Here is an 18,275-nt window from a genome sequence, read left to right as displayed (position 1 = left end):
TCCTCTGAAAACACCAACAGAGATAAATTGAGAGGATGCTTGGTTACGGCAGGCTTCCTAGTTAGTTGGCCTGGACTGCAGGGCTATCTGTTGTAAATTTATGACTCTGTCTGTTGTTGGTGGTCTGTGTGGCTTTGGATGTGCTTCAAACAGACACTGATATTCATTGGCAATCACTCGTGCATCTTGACTCAGGTCAACAAAACTGATTTTCAACAAATCTGGCTCTGCGGTTTGAGTCTCACCATGAAGATTTTTGTATTTGTAGTATTAGGCTTTGATGTTTATTAGAAATATTTTGGAAGCAGATCAACATTTTGGTAAATGCACATATTCTCTTTCTTGTCAAATGTTAGATGATCGAATCATTACTCTTGAGTTTGTCTGGTAATTATGAAGCTGGAGGTTATCACAGCATAAAGCGGGGTGAATATGTGCCACAGTGATTTATGCAACGTAAGAAAAGGGCACTATAACTCAATAACTAAAGCAAAAAATGGTTAAGAGTGATTACAAAAAAATATTTTACTAACATAAAAAAATAATTATCCTGCAACCTTCAAGGTGTCTGATACGCACTAATGCATGGCTTACTGATAAAATACTGCACAGGGATCTAAATAAATGGCAGTGTGGTGTCAATGCAGTCTTTTGCCTTTTTGGGGAGGTGGGGGGGCTGGTCTTGTTTTTCATTGAAGATTGTGATGGGCTGCTGGTTGAATACAACTCTGTGTTTTGCTCATGTGAGGCATAAAGACACTGAGATATCATAAACTGTATATAAAAGATGGAAGTCATTCAATGGATCTCAAGGTCTAGTTAAAATCTTAAACTAAGTGTTTTGACATCCACAAAGCATCATATATAAGATATGAGAAAGTAACACAAATCAATGAGAACTAATAAATTAAAATCTAAGGGGAAGCCAGGCTATCCATGTTTATCAATAGTCATTTGACATTAATGTAAAGCATAGTGTAAGTGCTCCTTTAAAATTGGTCAAAAATAGAGGACTTGCTATAGAAAACTTCCTGAAGCCACTTGTGTCACTACATATTAGACCACATTAACAATATCTTAAGGCTATATATACCCAGGCATCAATTTTCTGAAACACACATCCATACTAAGTCAAACTGAATGGGTAAGTGGTTGGCAACTGCAGTCCATCACATAAAGATAGAGACAACCACAAACTATCAATTCGAAGCCTACAGTCAATTTAGAATTACCAATAAACCTAACATGCATGGCTTTGGCCTGTGGGAGGAAACACAAGCACCTGGAGGAAACCCACATAGGCAGATGGAGAACATACGGATTTCACAGTAAATGCCCCAGGCCTGCTATTAAACAGCAGTGCTAACCACTACAGCACACTGTCACCAAGTGGTATATGTGTATGAAAATATGTTTTAAATTATTTTAGGCTTAAAACATGAAAATAAAAGTTCCAGAGGTACAAAGGCTGCTTTGGTTTGCATAAATATGGACGTGAATAGAAGACGACACAAGCAGCTGTTTTAGTTTACAGTTAGTTAGGACGATTGTGCTGCAGATGTTGGTATGAAAAAGAAAACACTTTCTGTACTTTTTCTTCCCACAGACTTGCTTCTTTGCCGCATGAATACAAGTGGGGTTAAAACACTGATTTGAGGAGTTGGTGAGACTTTAGGAAGAAAAATCAGCAAGCCGAGATCACAATCACAATACTACCAAAAACCACTATCACCAAAGCAAGCTCATGCTCAACACGCACAGCTTTTGGACCATGAGAAAAACAATTCAACACATTACAAATTACAATCTGTAAAAAATTAAAGTTATTACAAATGGTCAGTTTTGCCTGCAAGAAAATGTACAGTCTGCAAAGAGACAATCTAAAGTCAGAAGAACTAAGTAGATTACCCTAGAAATTAAAAACTGCTGGTCAACTTGATTTATGCATATTTTAAGAAGCCTGTGCTTCTCCCTCAACCCCAAATCTACATTCCACAAAAGGGTGGACCTACACAGGGTTGGGAGGAAGATCCTCCCAAATTTTTGAGCCTTTTGTTTAAGTTTGAGAATAGTAAACCTTCAGCCTCTGCTACAAACCACAATTCATAAAACATGTTCTCCCCCTACACTCCATGAGTCCAAGTATTTAGCCCTGCATTTCCAAGACAGTCTTTATCTTCAAATACCATCAGCATGACACTGATGCAAGCCTCCCAAAATTTTGGTTAACTTTTTATTTTTACTCAAAAAAAGAGAAAAAGAAAAAGGTGTGTTTTAGGATTTTTAGGCTCTATTGGACAGGAAAGTTGGAGACTGAGTGTAATGGGAATGTCACCCAGGAAATGGTCTGGGATGGCCCCTGCAGAAGTGATTTAAAGGTCTTCTGTGCAAACAGGTGGGCCACAGTGGCAGCAGTCAAAATATTTTTACTGGAATAATTCGGCATAAACAGATCAGCCTTCACAGAACTGTCATGAAACAGAAAAGTTTTAGATACAGTGTGGAGCAATAAGACAGGAATACCAAAAAGTACCTGTGACAGAAATTCCCAGTGGTTTTCTTTCTTTTGTCCAGGATGGTGGCTCCATCTTCTGACTGCTTAGAATCTATTTCTAACTTAATTATAAACAGATTCATATATATATCTATATATATATATCTATAGATATATATATATATATATATTCGTATGGGCAGAGCTGTAGTTATCACGCTAGTATTTCTCTGCATGGATACCCTGGAGGAAGCTGGTGCCCTTTGAAAGCTCCAGTCTCCCTTTTTGAAGTAATATCACTTAAGTTATTGTCTGCCCATTTCAGCCAGATGACTTTTAATTATCACGGGCATTCATCCAATCATTGATAATATTGCATGTGTTTTATGTAGTCAACCACAGTGTCTCAGAGTAAACCCTGTCTGACACTAAACCCTGTGAGAAAATCCACCTATCATCAGATTGATGATTCTCTTTTCCCTCCTTTAATTGTAGCTTCTGCTTGAGAGTACATCCATCATACAGGATGTGTTTCGCTGTTCTTTTTTTTTTTTTTTCCACTCTTATCTATCTCATCCTCCTGTGCAGAGGGTGGAGTGGGGCCGTGGGCTCATTTACAGGCATCAGTAGTGAGTGATTTGGGTGCAGCACCACTGCAGCCTTGACTGCCATCAAATGAAGGGGGAGATTTTTTTTTTTTTTTACCACAACACCGGCGGTGCCAACGGTTCAATCAGCACTACAAGATACACTGAGACACATTTGGGCAGCTCACCCTGCAACCATGGTAACAGAAGAATTTTACTAGTTGGCAGCAGCCAATAGTGGGGCACTTCCCACTCAGTTCTGTCCAATAACAGAGCAGCCTGCAGCCCAGCCCACCTAGAACTAACACTGATGGGCTAGTGCAGTGACGATTTAGAGATGTAGGCTTGGTTAATGAACAAGTACAAGAGTAAGAGTGTGTAGGTATGCGTGTGTGTGTGTGTGTGTGTGTGTGTGAGACTGAATGAGGCTGTGCTATAATCTGATGAGAGGATTCCCTCTCGTTTAACCTCGACACATTGTAGAGTAGTACTCATTCACCGAGACCATCTGACATTCAGCACCAACAGTGCAGCAAGTCCCCTGTCATCGCACTCCCCTCACACGTTACGTGCACATGCATGCTGCACACACACTCACACACACCCACGAAGCACCTGGCTCTCATCACAAAATCAGACAGATCGGAAAATCGAATGCGATACGGTCTTAACCAGAAAGAAGCAAATGATCCCATCAACTGTCAATAAAGTCATTTATTATTTCACACAATGGATAACATGAACAACTTGAACTGTAGTTCTTCGTAATAAGTGCTCAACGCTGCCAGCCAACAGAAGGGTAGCAAAAGAATGAGCCTTTCTTTTTGAGGAAAGAGAAATAATAATTAAAAAAAAGAAACCTACAAGATCATGAAAGATAAACATGACCAAAAGCATGCCAGCAGACATGGATATACATATATATTACAGGTATATATGTGCTTAAGACACATATCTGTATGCCAGCAAATGCAAATACAAAATATATGTGTACATTTTACACATACATACTGTGAAGGATATATGCATATGCATGCGCCTCTAGTATTTACTCTATATGTCAAATATTTGCAGTTTTTAATATTCATACAATGTACAAAAATGTTTCATGAATTAAAAAATTCATTACAAAAAGAAACATATCAAACAATGTACAAGTCTTCCTTCAAATTCAATTGAAATTCAACTTTCGGCTTGTCTAAAATATTTATGCATACAATCAAGTTGAGCATGCAAATAAAGGAAACCCACTCTAGAAAAAGGCTCAAATACACTATGTATACAAACTAAAATATGCCCACACTGTTAGAAGAGCTCACTTTGTGCTCTAAAGAAGTACATTTATTGGTTTTCTCAATGCTTCATCTGCACTTTCAGCTTCGAACATTATAGCTTAGAAATGGTAACGTATGCTGTGAGGATGACTACATGTACATTTATGAGGCTCTGTTCCACACGACCCCCTTGCTCCATGTGTAGGATGCACATCAAAGCACGCTACATATTGAACGAGGGGCGAAATCAAAACTTAGGTGCCATTATCTCTCATCCTAGTTGCTGTGTTGAAGTGGTAAATGCACACTACAGGAAATACACCCCACACCGCTAACGTAAGGTCAAACACTGCTGCGCCGCCCTTGGTGCTGAAGCCAAAGACGAGGTAAGGGGACCTTACATCAGTGTTTAGGGGCCTCCGGTAGCCACCGGTCCAGATTGGCTGCTAAGTACATCACAACAACAGTGACCTTGAACCCTATACATAACCACATCCCCTCTGCGGTCTCTGTGTAGAGTGAAAGCTCTGGATTAGGACAATACTTGTCAGTGTTAGAAGGCACCGAAGCATTGGCTGGTAGGAGAGACAGACAGGACAGACAACACCTGGGGTCTTTAACTCTAGCATCAGAGACCGCTGACTGACCACAGTATGAAGGAGTAAGCTGCCAAGTGTGTATCCTCTACACCTCATCGCCTCACATTTCTAGACCCCATCTTTGCCACAACAGACTGCAGACCCACCTAGCAAAGCAAGGTTACGCACACTAACATCAGGGCGAGTGTATTTTTGGCTATTTCCTCTGAGAGCTCCCCGAACAAAACAACCCTCTTACTTACTCACTGCTACGGCGCTGCCCAAGCTGGCCGCAGGCAAAGTAGCTACAAGTCAGCCGGGATTTCCTATTTTTGGTCGAGTGCACGACGTTGGGGCTTCTATCCTCAACTTTTAAAAAGCGCGGTAAGGCAAATCGTTTTAGCATTCGGTGTAATTTAGCCGGCCGGAGCCATGACTGTCAATAGACAGTGGAATTTGTCAAATATTAAAATCACTTGAAGTTGTCATTTTTCTGAATAGTTCCTTGGGTCTTGAGCAGCCTTGATAGAGAGATAAGGTCTACTGTGGTTTGAGGAGACAGTCCCAGCATAGCTGAGTCTAACTGGTATCCATGCAGGATGGACATACTAACACTATTTACAACAGACACATTAATACTGTAGTTTTACATCTGGTTAAGGCTGTACTGCATAGAGCTGCAGTCACTATAGTTTTCATGAGATGATAGTCACTTTCTGCACAACTTATTACAAATTATTACTGGTATTATTCACAATTCTTGATACATGAATTCAATTTATTGAGTAAATAAGACCACTTATTTCTCTTTGTCGAAGGGTGGACCCAGAACAGAAATTCCTTTTAAGGTCACTGCCAGGCATGGCCTGATGCATAGCAAACAACAATGTACGAGAACGTGATTTCCATAAAAATCTCGGCTGTTCCTCCTTTGCCAAGTATATAATCAGTTATATCTCTCATTATTTACTGGGCAGAGTAAGTGGTGTTTAATTATATATCTAAGACTCTGGGTACAATCAATATCACTGGATGGAGACACATCTGATACACTGTCCACCTCCGCTGCTATAGCAGTATGTAGGTAGGTATATGATGCGGATTTAAAACAGTAATATAATAGCTCCTTCAGTCCAGCCCTTCTACCTCTGTTATGATGATATGAGTCAGAAAATAAACCAGGAGGAAGCTGGGAGACACCAGACAGCAGTGTCCAGCGACAGAAGATGCTAACTATGGAAGTTGTGAAGGGACGCCGGCAGTTTCGGGGTTCTCGTGAATAAGACACACGTGTCATTTGCACAATCATGAACATTTTGGGTCGTTGTCTGGGGCACTCCTTGCCGCTTCATATTCCTCAGGTCAAATGGTAATTTGTGAGAGAAAGAAACATAAGGCACAAGTCGAACTGCTGCAACTGAGAATCCCACCCCCGGCCGAACAAAACAGAATCTCCTGAAACAAAATTTCAACAAGGTTGCCAAAGAAACACTGATCCATTGCTTATTATTCAGAAACACCTAATCAAGAAAATACCAACCACTACCCAAAGCCACAGATACTGTCGATAGAGTTTAACAAAGGTTTAACATATTGACACACGCAAAAAAAAAAAAATATCCAAGATGGCTACATTCTACAGTGCACATAGGAATGCTTTACATTGGTGCCAACATGGTGGAGAGTTTGTCAAACTCTGATTTAGATACTTTTAAATTATACACTGAATACTGAGACTTTGGTTTCTAAATCTAAATACTGGATTTACTTTCCAAAAATATTTTTCCAAGGATATGGATTGAAAATTATGTTAAGTAGAAAGACTGGGATTAGCTTTTTCAAAACACTGACTGTGTGAGCCCTCTTCTGCTGAACTGTCCAATTCAGACTCGGCGGGCTTCGGTTTGACGCTTTTGGCTGCGCAGCCTGCATATACAATTTGATTAAAATAATGTATGGTCTCTGGACTGGATAACCACACCGTCGAATGCCGAAACATAAGGCTGGAACAAGCATGTAAGTGCTGCATTTGATTGATGAAAGTGTATGTCTTTTTTTTGTTGTTGTCTTTTTTTAATAGTGCATTTAACCAATTTTTTAAGGTTTACCAAAAATACACCTGATATTCCTCCTGTATGCAATGCCCCCTGTTTATAAACACAATAATGAGTGTATGAATGAATACATGTGGTTCTTGTCTGTCTGAAAACAAGCTTGTCTTGAGTCACACCCATGTCTGTTTTTTTGGTTATAAAACAATACACACTTTCATTGTCTATGGTACAACAATTCTATTTAATATACTGTGTGCCAGTACACATCTATGAGCTGGTTTTCCCATTGTACAAGGCAGGCAACAGTGGACTTTGTTTCTATGTACAGTCTGGGACAGTCTAACCCACCATATTGCCTTTATGTCACTGCCCAGGAGAGGCCTGAGCAGGGAGAGAGGGAAAAAAATGACACAGCGGGTAGGTTGAGGGAGCTCAAGAAATGGAGATGTAAAACATTAGTGGGAATAGGTGAGAGGACAAAGGGGGATGGATTTAAGCGGCAGGCACCAGGGAGGGCTAAAGAATTGGGGTGAGCGTCAAGCAGGGAGGGGGACCACGAGTGCGGAGCTGCCAGGAAGTATCAGTTACTTCTCAAAGGGAGCGAGGACACTAGGAAGGTATAGATGAATGGGAGCAAAACAGGGAAAGTAATAGGGTAAGGTGGCTTAATTACTGAAGTTATTATTCCACATGTTTTTGACAAGCTTCCTCAGAAAGGCAAAAATAAGCAGAGCTGCACAGTTTTCTATTAACCATTCCCCCCTCCCCTTGCTGGTAAATATATGGCTGAAGCCACATTCAGATACAGTATCATAAAGTACCATACACATCACTGTATCAGATACATAAAGAGTCACATAATATCCTACACTATCATAAGTACCACACAGTTTTAGAGCATCAGATTCAGTATCAAATAGTACCATATAGTGCCATTGTAAATAAAGGTCCAATGAATCTTTGAAAGGCCCATGTCTGGTTGGGTGTAGCAAACTGAGGGATGGCACAGGCCAGTGTTCTCTCCTCTGGCTCCACCAACCCACTGTATTCCTCACGACAAATCAGAGAGGAGGAACAAGTCAAAGTGCACCAAGGAGTCCCAAGATTAAGGGCACTGCATCTGATAGGCTTGAAACACTGCCTCCGTTAACTGCTCTCCAGTTCTGCTGGAGGTGCTTTCTCCTGCGAGTCTAGTGACTGGAGGGAGCCCACAGTTCGTCCCTGCTGAGGCCCCTTCCTTTGCGTTTCCCCCCTTTGGCCAGTGGATTCACAGACCGCGCTTGATGCACCACAGTCTCAATAGTTGCTGAGATGGAATCGTGACTGGAGAACTCCAGAGGCTCGGGGGTCAGGCTCGGCCTGAGGCTGTGTCTGCCTGGCAGGTTATCGCACCTCTCCAGAACAGGCATCCCCAGAGTCCTCTCATCACTTCTCCTGCTAGCCAGCATGTCCAAGCCTCGAACCTCAGCCCAATCTTCCTTCCTCGTCTTGGTTGGCTCCGGTTCCTCCAGAGGTTGTTTTCTGGGTCGTCCGGGTCGTCTTTTGATGACATTGTTTCCTGTTTTGGCTTGTCGCTGCAGGCGCTTGGCACGAAGGATCTTCTGCACATGCTCAAAGTTCAGAGAATGCATCCTCCTTACGTCCTTCTGGATCTGTTCCACTTCGCGACGTTTATACCTCCGCTTACTGGGAACACCTGGAAGAGGAGAGAGGGAGAAAGAATCAGGTGAGAAATGTCAAGGAAAATAAAGAGCAAAGTAAGGTCTATAAAAAGAAAGGACCATTTGTGCTTGCGTGTCAGTTAAAAAGAGCAGTCTTGGAAAGACTAGGAAAGACATCATGCCAATTTAGCTCATGGAGAGAAAGTCTTTTCTTGCTTTAAGAGCTTCCTGCTAATTTTGAGATATTCATGTAAGCTTTTCAAATCCCAGCTGAGCCAGGAGAGCAGATCCTATCCTGTAATTGTCTACTAGAGAGCAGAGAGAAGAGGGGAGAGGAGGAGATCCTATTCTGCTAGCAGGAAATGTCTCCTTCAACCATTTAATATGTCGCTACACAATAACAACCCTGTGCATCTGGAGCACAGACTGCCAAAAAGCTAAACACACACAGCAACACAAACACACATATCGGCACTCTTGTCCACATGCACATGCGCATACAGACACAGATACAAAAACACACAGATGCATACATACACATGCACAAAAAATGAATTCAGCAGTTCAGAATGGCTGAGCAGAAGAAACTGGAGCCATATTGTTTCCGTCACACTGGTGAACTGGGCAGTATGCCCTTTACACATTGCTCTATCCTTACTCTTTCCCCGTCACTCACATTCTCTCTTCCACTCGTCTCTTCATGGGCGGCAATGTGCTACTCTCTAATTTTCAATTAAACTGGTAACACTGCACCATTTCATTTCCATCTTTATTTCAGAGACCGCTTCCTGATCTTAGTCTGTCTCTGTCATTCTTTTTGTTTCCCATCTATGTCCCATTTCTTCGCTTCCCCCTCCTCCCTGTCTGGGCACTGTTCCCGGGGCTCGGACTGAGCCACAGCCAAAATGGAGGAAAAGCACAATCAACCACCAGTCCCCAAGCAGTGTGCACGCAACATGCTTCGTCTCTTTTCCTTGAGCTTTTTACTCCTATTGCTGGATTCCTGCGCTCTAGCCTTTCTTCCTTTCCCGCAGACTCCTGCTGATATGGTGTAGCAGGTTTCTTCAGTGCTCTAACATTTGATGAGTACATTAAATCAAAGATGCTTTTTCAGTTTTATACTTTAAATATTGTTGGCTGTGTTACAGGAAAATGTGTGAAAAATGATGCTCAAGACATTTAGAATATGTCTCTTTCATAAAACATAAGGGGGAAGCATTTAATATTTAATAGATTTTTTTAAAGATTTGCACAACGTCAGTGAACTGCCACAACTAGCAGAATACAATATTTTTTTCATCTTAAAGAGACCAAATGGTAATGATGGGGATGAAAATTTGAAAAGCACCGCACAGAGCTGTTTGCTAATGAATTAAGAGTAAGGGAAAGATAAAAAGCCGCCTAACTACCTCCCATACAAACCGCAGAAGAATATCACGCTGTTGTTGGTCAAAAATTCAGGCCTGACAGTGAAATTAGTTAATGCACAAAGCACTAAGTAGCAGTGGTTTATGAGCTGCAGCAGAAGTGAGCACATGCTCAGTTCACACACACACACACTACAAAGTAGCAGAAATTTATGAGCTCCATACACGGAACATAAAACCAGTGACCTTCAGCAGTGTGAGAGGCAGTATAGTACCGAGAACCTGTTTCTCTGTGAAATAAGAAGTCACAGCTATGCTCACTTATCCACTGCCTGTGCTGTAGCTGAGAGCACTTTTCGGAGACAGATTAAAATAATCCTTGATGTATGTCATTTAGTGTAATTTTTTTTTTCTGGATGAAGGTCTGTGCATGTGTTTAAACAAGCTGCGTGACTTGCCGGACTACCGCAGGTCCAGTCACTTCTCTATCCTGGCAGTGGGTGCCTCTTTCCAGATGTTTTGGATCTTAATCTATATCCTCGTCTTCTCCTCTTGCACTCTCGACCCCCTAACCGAAAGCTGCTTGATGTCCTCCCAAATCTACGCTTCTCTATTATCTATTATTTCTGTCATCCTGTCTGTTTACACTGGTAATTTACTATGTTGTTTTATGGCGTACACAGAGCATCTATCACATGTCCTATCTTATCTGGACCGGGGATCAGTCCAGATAAGTGTGTCATATGCTGTGCAGACTGCAAAGCCCCTTGAGGAAAATCTGTGATTTGTTATACTGGGCAAAATAAATACAACTTGGCTTGACTTGCCACAAAAAATTATTCCGAATTATTCATTAAAGACTTTCATTCAGACATTCATGTAAGAAAGTTACAACTGATTCAGCGAGGTCTGCTTAAGAAGCAAACGCACAACACACGCAGAGACACGCGTGTGCTTAATGATTTGTCCATGACCGACAAACTCATTGTTGCACGCTCAGATAATAGTATGAATTTTACATCTGGATGGGGACCCGTATATCTGTGTGTATGCGGGGGCCTGCGCCTGCATGTGCAGCGAGCATTCTCATGCACATGCGTCTGTGTTTTAATTGGACTAAAGCTGTGAAGTGAAGCAGTAAGTCATGCTAGAGGAGGAGTGTGTGTGTGTGTGTGGGGTGGGGGGGTGGGGGGGTGAGTAAAGAGAGTAATGGGAAAATGAGGGGGAAGGGAGACAAGGGAAAAAGCAAAAAGTGAAAGGGAAGAAGAAGAGAGCTAGAAGGGGGAGATGGAGAGAGAGATGAGGCAGAGGAACAAGGGGAAATCTGCGTGTGGATGTGGGAACCACGGGAGAGAGGCAGAGGGGGAAAGCAAGGGCAAGAACTGCAGAAGCAGCAAAAGGGAAGGGAAGGACACAGAGGGTAGAAGAGGTATAACAACACTAGAGGGATAATATGGATGGGTTGGGGGAGGAGGAGTCATTATGGGGGGAGGGGGGGGTGTATATGAGTCATCCGTCCTGGATCCCCTGGGGCGGGGGGGTGTATTCTAACTGAGCCCCTGGCTTCTCCTCCCCGCCACTGGACTAGGCCCCAGTCATTAAACCCCTGGCTACCAGCCAGCTCTTTTAACACAGGCAAGGGCCTTTTACGGCGTGTCTGTAGAAAATAAATCATACTGTGTGAATAATATATCTCTGGCAAAAGCATTGGCAGGAGAGAGGGAAGGGAGGCAGGGTGGGGAGGTAGGAGAGATTGGTGAATTATAGTCGTCTCCATCCATGCATTACGTTCTCTTTATCCCCAGCCAGATGTGCTCAAAGACAGCAGAATACAGAATGTACCAAAATACACATTCATTGGGTGGTGAGAATTCGGTGCTACCCAGTCTCTTTGTCTGCTTTAAGCCCCGATAATGATGTGCATAAGCATATTTATAATAGGAATCACCTTGACATGCATTACTAAATCTACATTTAAAATGGGAAAACCCAGTTAACTGACTAAATGTGATAATCCAGCAAATAACTGAAGTCAATTAACACTCAGGAACAGAGTTTAATATTAGTGTATAACCTTTTTTTTTTTTGGCAAACATGCTCTCATTTGGCTACATTAACAGTTCTGATCACATATAAGTGATTAGTAAAAGCATGTATGTGTCTCTTTCTTCCAGTTCCACGGGCTAGCATAGTATCATGTATCAAATATCATTCGTATGGTTTTTCTTTCATTAATAAATTCCGGCCTCCTACTTCTGTCTAACAGATAGGAACCTTGTTGTTTTATATAAGTAGTGATGTGATGTAATAAGGTCCACTGCTGGTAATGTCAGCTGCTTACACGCTGCCGATGCTTCAGATCATAAGCTTTCCACATGTGATCCATTCATGGGTTTATTTAGAGGTAAAGTCAGCCTGTGTCTGGACTCTTCACTCCCTCGCGCATTATATAGCGCATATAAACTTTGGGAAATCACTAAGGAACAAGTGCAAACAGCTGTTCATACATTTTGGACATTACTTGGACGCACCGCTGTCTGTTCACATAAACACGTAACAGAACATGTGCACCACATTTAAGATAATGGACACAACAACGTTGCTGTTATTTTGTAAAGGACATATCTCTCTCACCACCAATCCAAAACGCAAATCTGTGCACATGTAACTTAACATAAAACATACTTCAGCTAAACATTATCCCCCCTCTACAAGCACAATGGGAACCGGAGCTCTAACTGTGCAATTATATGCTAATCTCCAGTATATTAATTGTAAATGAACATCAGTCATGCAGAGCAGTCAAATACATTAACATAACCATTTGCTTCAAAGTGGTGGCCGTGTTGATGTTATAGCGGGTGTGCAGATATTTAACAGGGTGAGCACATTTGTAGTTTAGACTGGAAAATGCAGCTCCTGGATGCTACTTTTAGGGGAGTCACATTATGGTTCTGTAGGCCCCGTACAGTGAATGATATTTACAGCTCAGATTTGGAACACTGGGTGAGCCTGTGTATAGCCATGAATGAACGGCTTGGATAAGCAAAGACAAGCAAACAACAGGAGTTACTGCGTTTTAGGCAAACCTCAAACCTCCAACACTTCATTAAAGAAAGCAATGTGCTTTATCATGCTGTCCCAGTGAACAGAAAACAACTGCTGCTGTTTTTATTATAAGTCCAACATGCAATGCAGTGCGCTTTCTCATAAATATAGCGTATTCTCTTACCAGTGAGGGAGGGACTGGGACACTTGTTCATCTGTTCTGGCTCCTGCCTCGTCGTTTGGAATGACATTAAGCCCTGATCTCCAAACACAGTGAGCCTCGTCCGCCTGCTCCTTCCGCCGCACTCGTCCTCTTGTGACCCCGAAAATAGGTCAGACGCTGACTCTGACCGCTGCGACTGGCTACTATAGCTGCCCATGAAGCTCTTTTTAGGCTGCCCAGTCTGAAGGGAATGGAACTGACTGTCAGCAAGAGAGTGTGATGACAGCTGGTCAGACTCAAAAATCCCTAAGCTGGATCCCAGGTTTGAAGAGCCTCTGCCATTGCTCCTCTGCTTGTCCAGAAGCTTTGAAGGACCCTGACTGGCCAAGTCTCTCCTCTCACTCAGCATGCTGAGGCGTGCATTGGTCTTAGCTCCGCTGAAAAGCCCTCCCAGGTCCTGCCGGTCTCGTGGTGAAAGAAGAGGTTCATCCTTGTGCTTATGTTTATGCTTGTGCTTCCTCTTGTGGAGACGAACCCCTGCAAGACCACCTGCGCTGCTGCTGCCCAGGGATCCCAAACCCTCTCCCCTTACAGATGGCCCCTGAAGTGGACCACTAGTGGTGCAAAGCTTGGCACCAGGCTGGATTTTTGAGTGTCCGCTGGAGTGGAAAGCCTTGGGAGGGGGCACAGCAGGTCTCATGAAGGGAGATGGGGGCGCCGGTCCTAGCGAGTGATGGGGCAGATAAAATGGGGGAGTAGGGGGAAAGTAGCCCAGACTCAGAGGAGGAGCGTAAGGCATCGCATACGGTGCTGCATAGTAATTTCCCCCTGCCAGCGGATAACCATATCCTTGAACAAAAGGCAGCTTTGATGTGATTGGCTCGCTGGCTTTGGCTGGACGACCGCGTCTCCTCTTAGCCTTCAGATCAGCACTCCTGCGGAGGTATGAACTGGAGTCACAAGGGTACGAGTCGTAGGTAATAGGGTAGTAATGGTGGAAGTTGAGGCGGAAAATGGAAGGATAGGGATGCTGGGGGTAGCAGGTGAATCGTCTGTGAGACACTCGTAACTGCTGGAGCTTTAACACGACCTACAGGGAGGAAGGAAAGAGGAAACATTTAGAAAAACAAACACCCTTTAGTGCACGCTTGTACATTAGAGCGGTTGTTAAAGGCTCACACGCAGGATTTGTTACAGTGTTTCTAACCTCGTCCAGTTCAGAGAGAAAATGAAGATGATCCCGACTCTGTAGGCACTTCCTCTTCCGCCGATGATGCTTTTGCTTCTTCTCCTGCTGCGACAGAAAGTTATCGACAGCCGTTACTTGGTGCTCGCAGCGTGTTCTGCCACCTCTGTTGGATGCTTCCAAAGCTGCTGCCTCCGCAGCCTCAAACCCACACAGATCAAATGAGTACCTGTATAAACACAACATAAATCACATTAAAACAGCAGGTAAATGAATGCGTGCCAATCTATTACATACAGAACAAAATGCCTATAAAGCAAGTAAAGGAGTATAACAGCAGTCTACTGCACCTTCGTCGAGAGGCATGACCCTTCTCAGTTTGATCTGAGGTACTGTTGTTGTCCGTCCCAATCCCACTGTCACTGGGAATAGTCTCCTCACTGTGGGACTCGCTGATGGGGGACAGAGTTACCTCCTTCACTGACGCCCCCTCTGACAGGTGGGATGGTGAATTAGCCAGAAGTCGAGGAGGAGACAATTTCCATCCCCCAGTGAGAAAGCTCCTGCCTGCTGGTTTAGAGGGCAAGGCTGAAATGGGCTGCAAACTGGGCATAGCAGCATCAGAGTGACTGGCTCTTATAGACGGAGCACTAGAGCTGGGAGATGAGGTGGAGGAAGGCACTGCGGGGCATTCGTAGAGACTCGATGTGGAGACAGACAATGCTGGCTTGTCCCGAGTGGTTTTGGGAGGAGTGGAGCCTTGAGTTTCTGCTCGAGGTTTCCGCCCTCTCTTCTTACCAATGTAGATGGTTCCTCTTTTGCTCACATTTATCTGTTTTCCCAGTCGAGCTTCAATGGTGGATGCCATGGCACTCATAGCTGAGGTAACAGGAGCAGAAGATGACTTCAGAGCCAGAGTGCCATTTTGACTTGATCCTGAAAGGATTTCATTCAGAATGCTCTGCATTTTCCCAAGCTTCGTCTTATTCACTGGCCTGGATTGCCCCCTTCCACGCTTTAGTTTGAGACTGTTGGCATTGGTCATCGTGGAAGCCATTTGCACTAAAGTGTTCAGTGTGTGCGTCTTCCTCCTACGATTTAGCCCTGCAGTGGTTTCCTGGGCCAATGGGCTTGGAGGTGAGGTGGAAGTGGCCTCGTGAATGGTCTCCACAGTTAGGAGTGGCTGTTTCTTGGGGCGTCCTCGTTTCCTCTTAATGGGAGTGTGGACTGTCAGGCTGTCAGTGTTGGTGTAGAGCGGGCTGGAAGGGGTAATGGGGAAAGCAGAGGGCGGGTCAGCTAAGGTTGCGAGGCTACCCAAGGTTTCTCTCTGCGGTGATGTAATGCTGGCATGGCTTTTTGATTTCAGGTAGGACCACCTGTCGTTGGCCTTGGTCGGTCTGGAACTGGCCGTAGAGCTGGTGCTGTGACTTGGGCTCGGACTCATATCGGCTCTTGATCTGGGGCTTGGACTGGGGCTGATGTTTGCCCTGGGTCTGGGGCTGGGGATAGGGCTGATGTTACTCCGGGGGCTGGGGCTGGGGTTTGGGCAGGGGAATCTAGGGTTCAAGCTGAGACTGGGTTTGCTGATGTGATTGTGAGCTGGATCTCTGGGTTTAAGGGTGTCCGCGCTGATCTTAGGACGACCCAAGGGGTTCTTTTTCATCCTGTTTGCGCTCAGATGTGACTCTTGGTCAGCCCCATTTGTAACTGTCTCTCCCATTTCCACCCTGTCCACTCTCTCTCCCTTTTCTCTTTTGTCAACTTTATCTCCTCTTTCTGCTTTATCCAGCCTTTCTGCGCTGATATCAGCTTGACTCATGAATCGAGAATCATTTTTGTGAGTTTCTATCTTATGTGCTCCTCTGGCTTCTAAAGGCCCAGGCTGCTGCTTCTCTGTTGCATCAGAGTCCAGAGTCCGCTGCTGAGATTGCTCCTCTACAGAAAACGAATCGTCAAAAGAAGGCCTTCTCCGCCTCTTTCTTCCTTTCGCTTCCTCTGCCAGCATGGGCATCCCTCTGTCTTCTTCGTCTCCTTTCCTCCCAGCAATTGCTCGCTCTCGTTCCTCTTTTCTCCTTTCCTCTCTTTCTTCATGGAACCGCTCAGCTGTCTCCTCTTGCCTGTACTTCTGCCTCTCCTCTGAATTATTTGGGCTCTCTGATCCTTTCTCTGGCTGTCCCCAATGTGAATCAGCACTGTGGGGATTACAGAGCATCCTCTGGGAGTCCTTCCTGCCGTACTTCCTCTTAATGTTCCCAAAGAGCTGCTCACTGACCTCTTGCAGACCCTTCCCCCTGGAGAGATTTACACAGAGAAATAATTAGGATGAGTGCGATAAAATGAAGAGAATGGATAGTTTTGTATTTCACCAACACTGCGCAGAATACTTACTGCCTAATTTGAATCACCGTGTCAAGTTAATTAAAACGTCTTCCTTTTAAATTTCACTACTCTAACTTTCACATTCCATTCACAGTGCACAGTTCATGATATCATGCATCACAAGGAAATTAAAATATACCTGCTGAGAGAGGTCAAGTTGAGAATACTGGCATCTGTGACCACTGGCAGCTGCAGATCTGGAGTCAGAGACCGCTGAGGTGAGGGACTTTGCGTCGCCGTTCGTGAGAAAGCTTGGCTCGGATCTAGCAACGAGCCTCTGCTGTCTGCTGCCAAGTCTCTGGCTGCCTCAGAATCCGCAGGATGGGCTGGAGACGCAGAAGGTGCTGCAGACGGGATCCAGTCTGTACCGATTTGGTGCTGGGGTGCGTGAGTGTGTTGAAATTTCTGAGTGGGGGAGTGCTGCGTTTGCTGTGTGTGCGAGAGTGCGTGTGCAGGATGGAGGGAGCTGCGAAGCTGGTGTTTGAGAGAAGGATTATCTCCCAGTAGTTGCAGCAGGCCTCCCTCTCTCTGCTCTGGCATTCTGAACTGGCGCTCATATGTCTGGGGATGACACAAAAAGAGACACAAAGACTGGTGACTACATTTAAACTGCAATCATGAGACAGCCTTATATAGCTGCAGGGATAGACAAATGATATGATAATGATAATGTGATCGTAAAACTATGACTGCTATATTTCATGTCTTCTTAACATTGGCCTATCTCCACAGATCTGAAGATTTTCATGCGTCTCGCGTGCATGAGAAAACAGTGTGCAACAGAACAAAAGGCTTGTTTACAGAGTAATTAAATTCCTGTGGCAAGGATGTTACATGCTGTGAGAGCTAAGGGAATCAAGTTGGGGGTGTCTGAGTACTAAACACAGTAGCATAGCGAAGCTGCGTCCCTGCACTAGATCCATCATTATTTACTGCAGATCATATTTATGTTTGTGACAGCTCTCATACGCTTTTCTCAACTATAACTGCAGTGTCATGCTGTCAAGAAGGCGCCGTGCACAACATATGTCCCGGAAGTAAGATATAATTTATATACATTTTCTTTCACTGAAACGCCACAAATCTGAAGTAAGCCTCTGCTCGGTTAGACTTGTCCACTTAAAGGAGAAAATACTAAACCTTAATATACTGTATTGCCCCCACATAACTCTGCTTAATGTATCACTGCTGCATAATCAGTGTACTGCTGGAAGATGAGAAATAGAGCAGCGGATGGCCTTTGTGGTTTAGCCTGTTATTAACAGACTCAGTATGACGCAACGAGACACTGTTCTGCTGCGCTGCAGGGAGATGTAACCTAACCACAGGCCTGCCTCTCAGCATGTACACAGGGGCGTGCAAGTGCACACGCACACACTCACGCTTGTATACAGTAGATGCACACATTTCAAAGACTCAAAATCCCGGCTACACACGTTTGAAAACGCTAATCTGGTCTAGATGGAGCAGCTCCTTGTCAGTTG

The 18,275-nt window shown here is 44.1% G+C and overlaps 1 protein-coding gene across 1 annotated transcript in view; it reads right to left on the bottom strand.

The window, feature by feature from the left end:
• Positions 1-3,777: 3,777 nt before the first annotated feature.
• setbp1 (SET binding protein 1) overlaps positions 3,778-18,275 on the bottom strand; it is a 37,793-nt gene continuing 23,295 nt past the window's right edge. Inside the window, exons 3-7 of the mRNA XM_085294216.1 lie at positions 16,931-17,352; positions 14,763-16,703; positions 14,434-14,641; positions 13,248-14,316; positions 3,778-8,683 (exon numbers count right to left, since the gene is read on the bottom strand). Of these exons, the coding sequence (XP_085150342.1) occupies positions 8,178-8,683; positions 13,248-14,316; positions 14,434-14,641; positions 14,763-16,703; positions 16,931-17,352 (4,146 nt within the window). The 3' untranslated portion in view covers positions 3,778-8,177. The remainder of the gene's footprint in view (positions 8,684-13,247; positions 14,317-14,433; positions 14,642-14,762; positions 16,704-16,930; positions 17,353-18,275) is intronic.

The sequence above is a fragment of the Mchenga conophoros genome, linkage group LG12 (assembly GCF_057382185.1).
Source record: "Mchenga conophoros isolate Kocher_MC1m ecotype Shallow Benthic linkage group LG12, M_conophoros_male_GT1.1, whole genome shotgun sequence".
NCBI lineage: Eukaryota > Metazoa > Chordata > Actinopteri > Cichliformes > Cichlidae > Mchenga > Mchenga conophoros.
The sequence above is the reverse complement of the archived record's forward strand: the minus strand, read 5'-3'. Positions and strand labels throughout refer to the sequence as shown.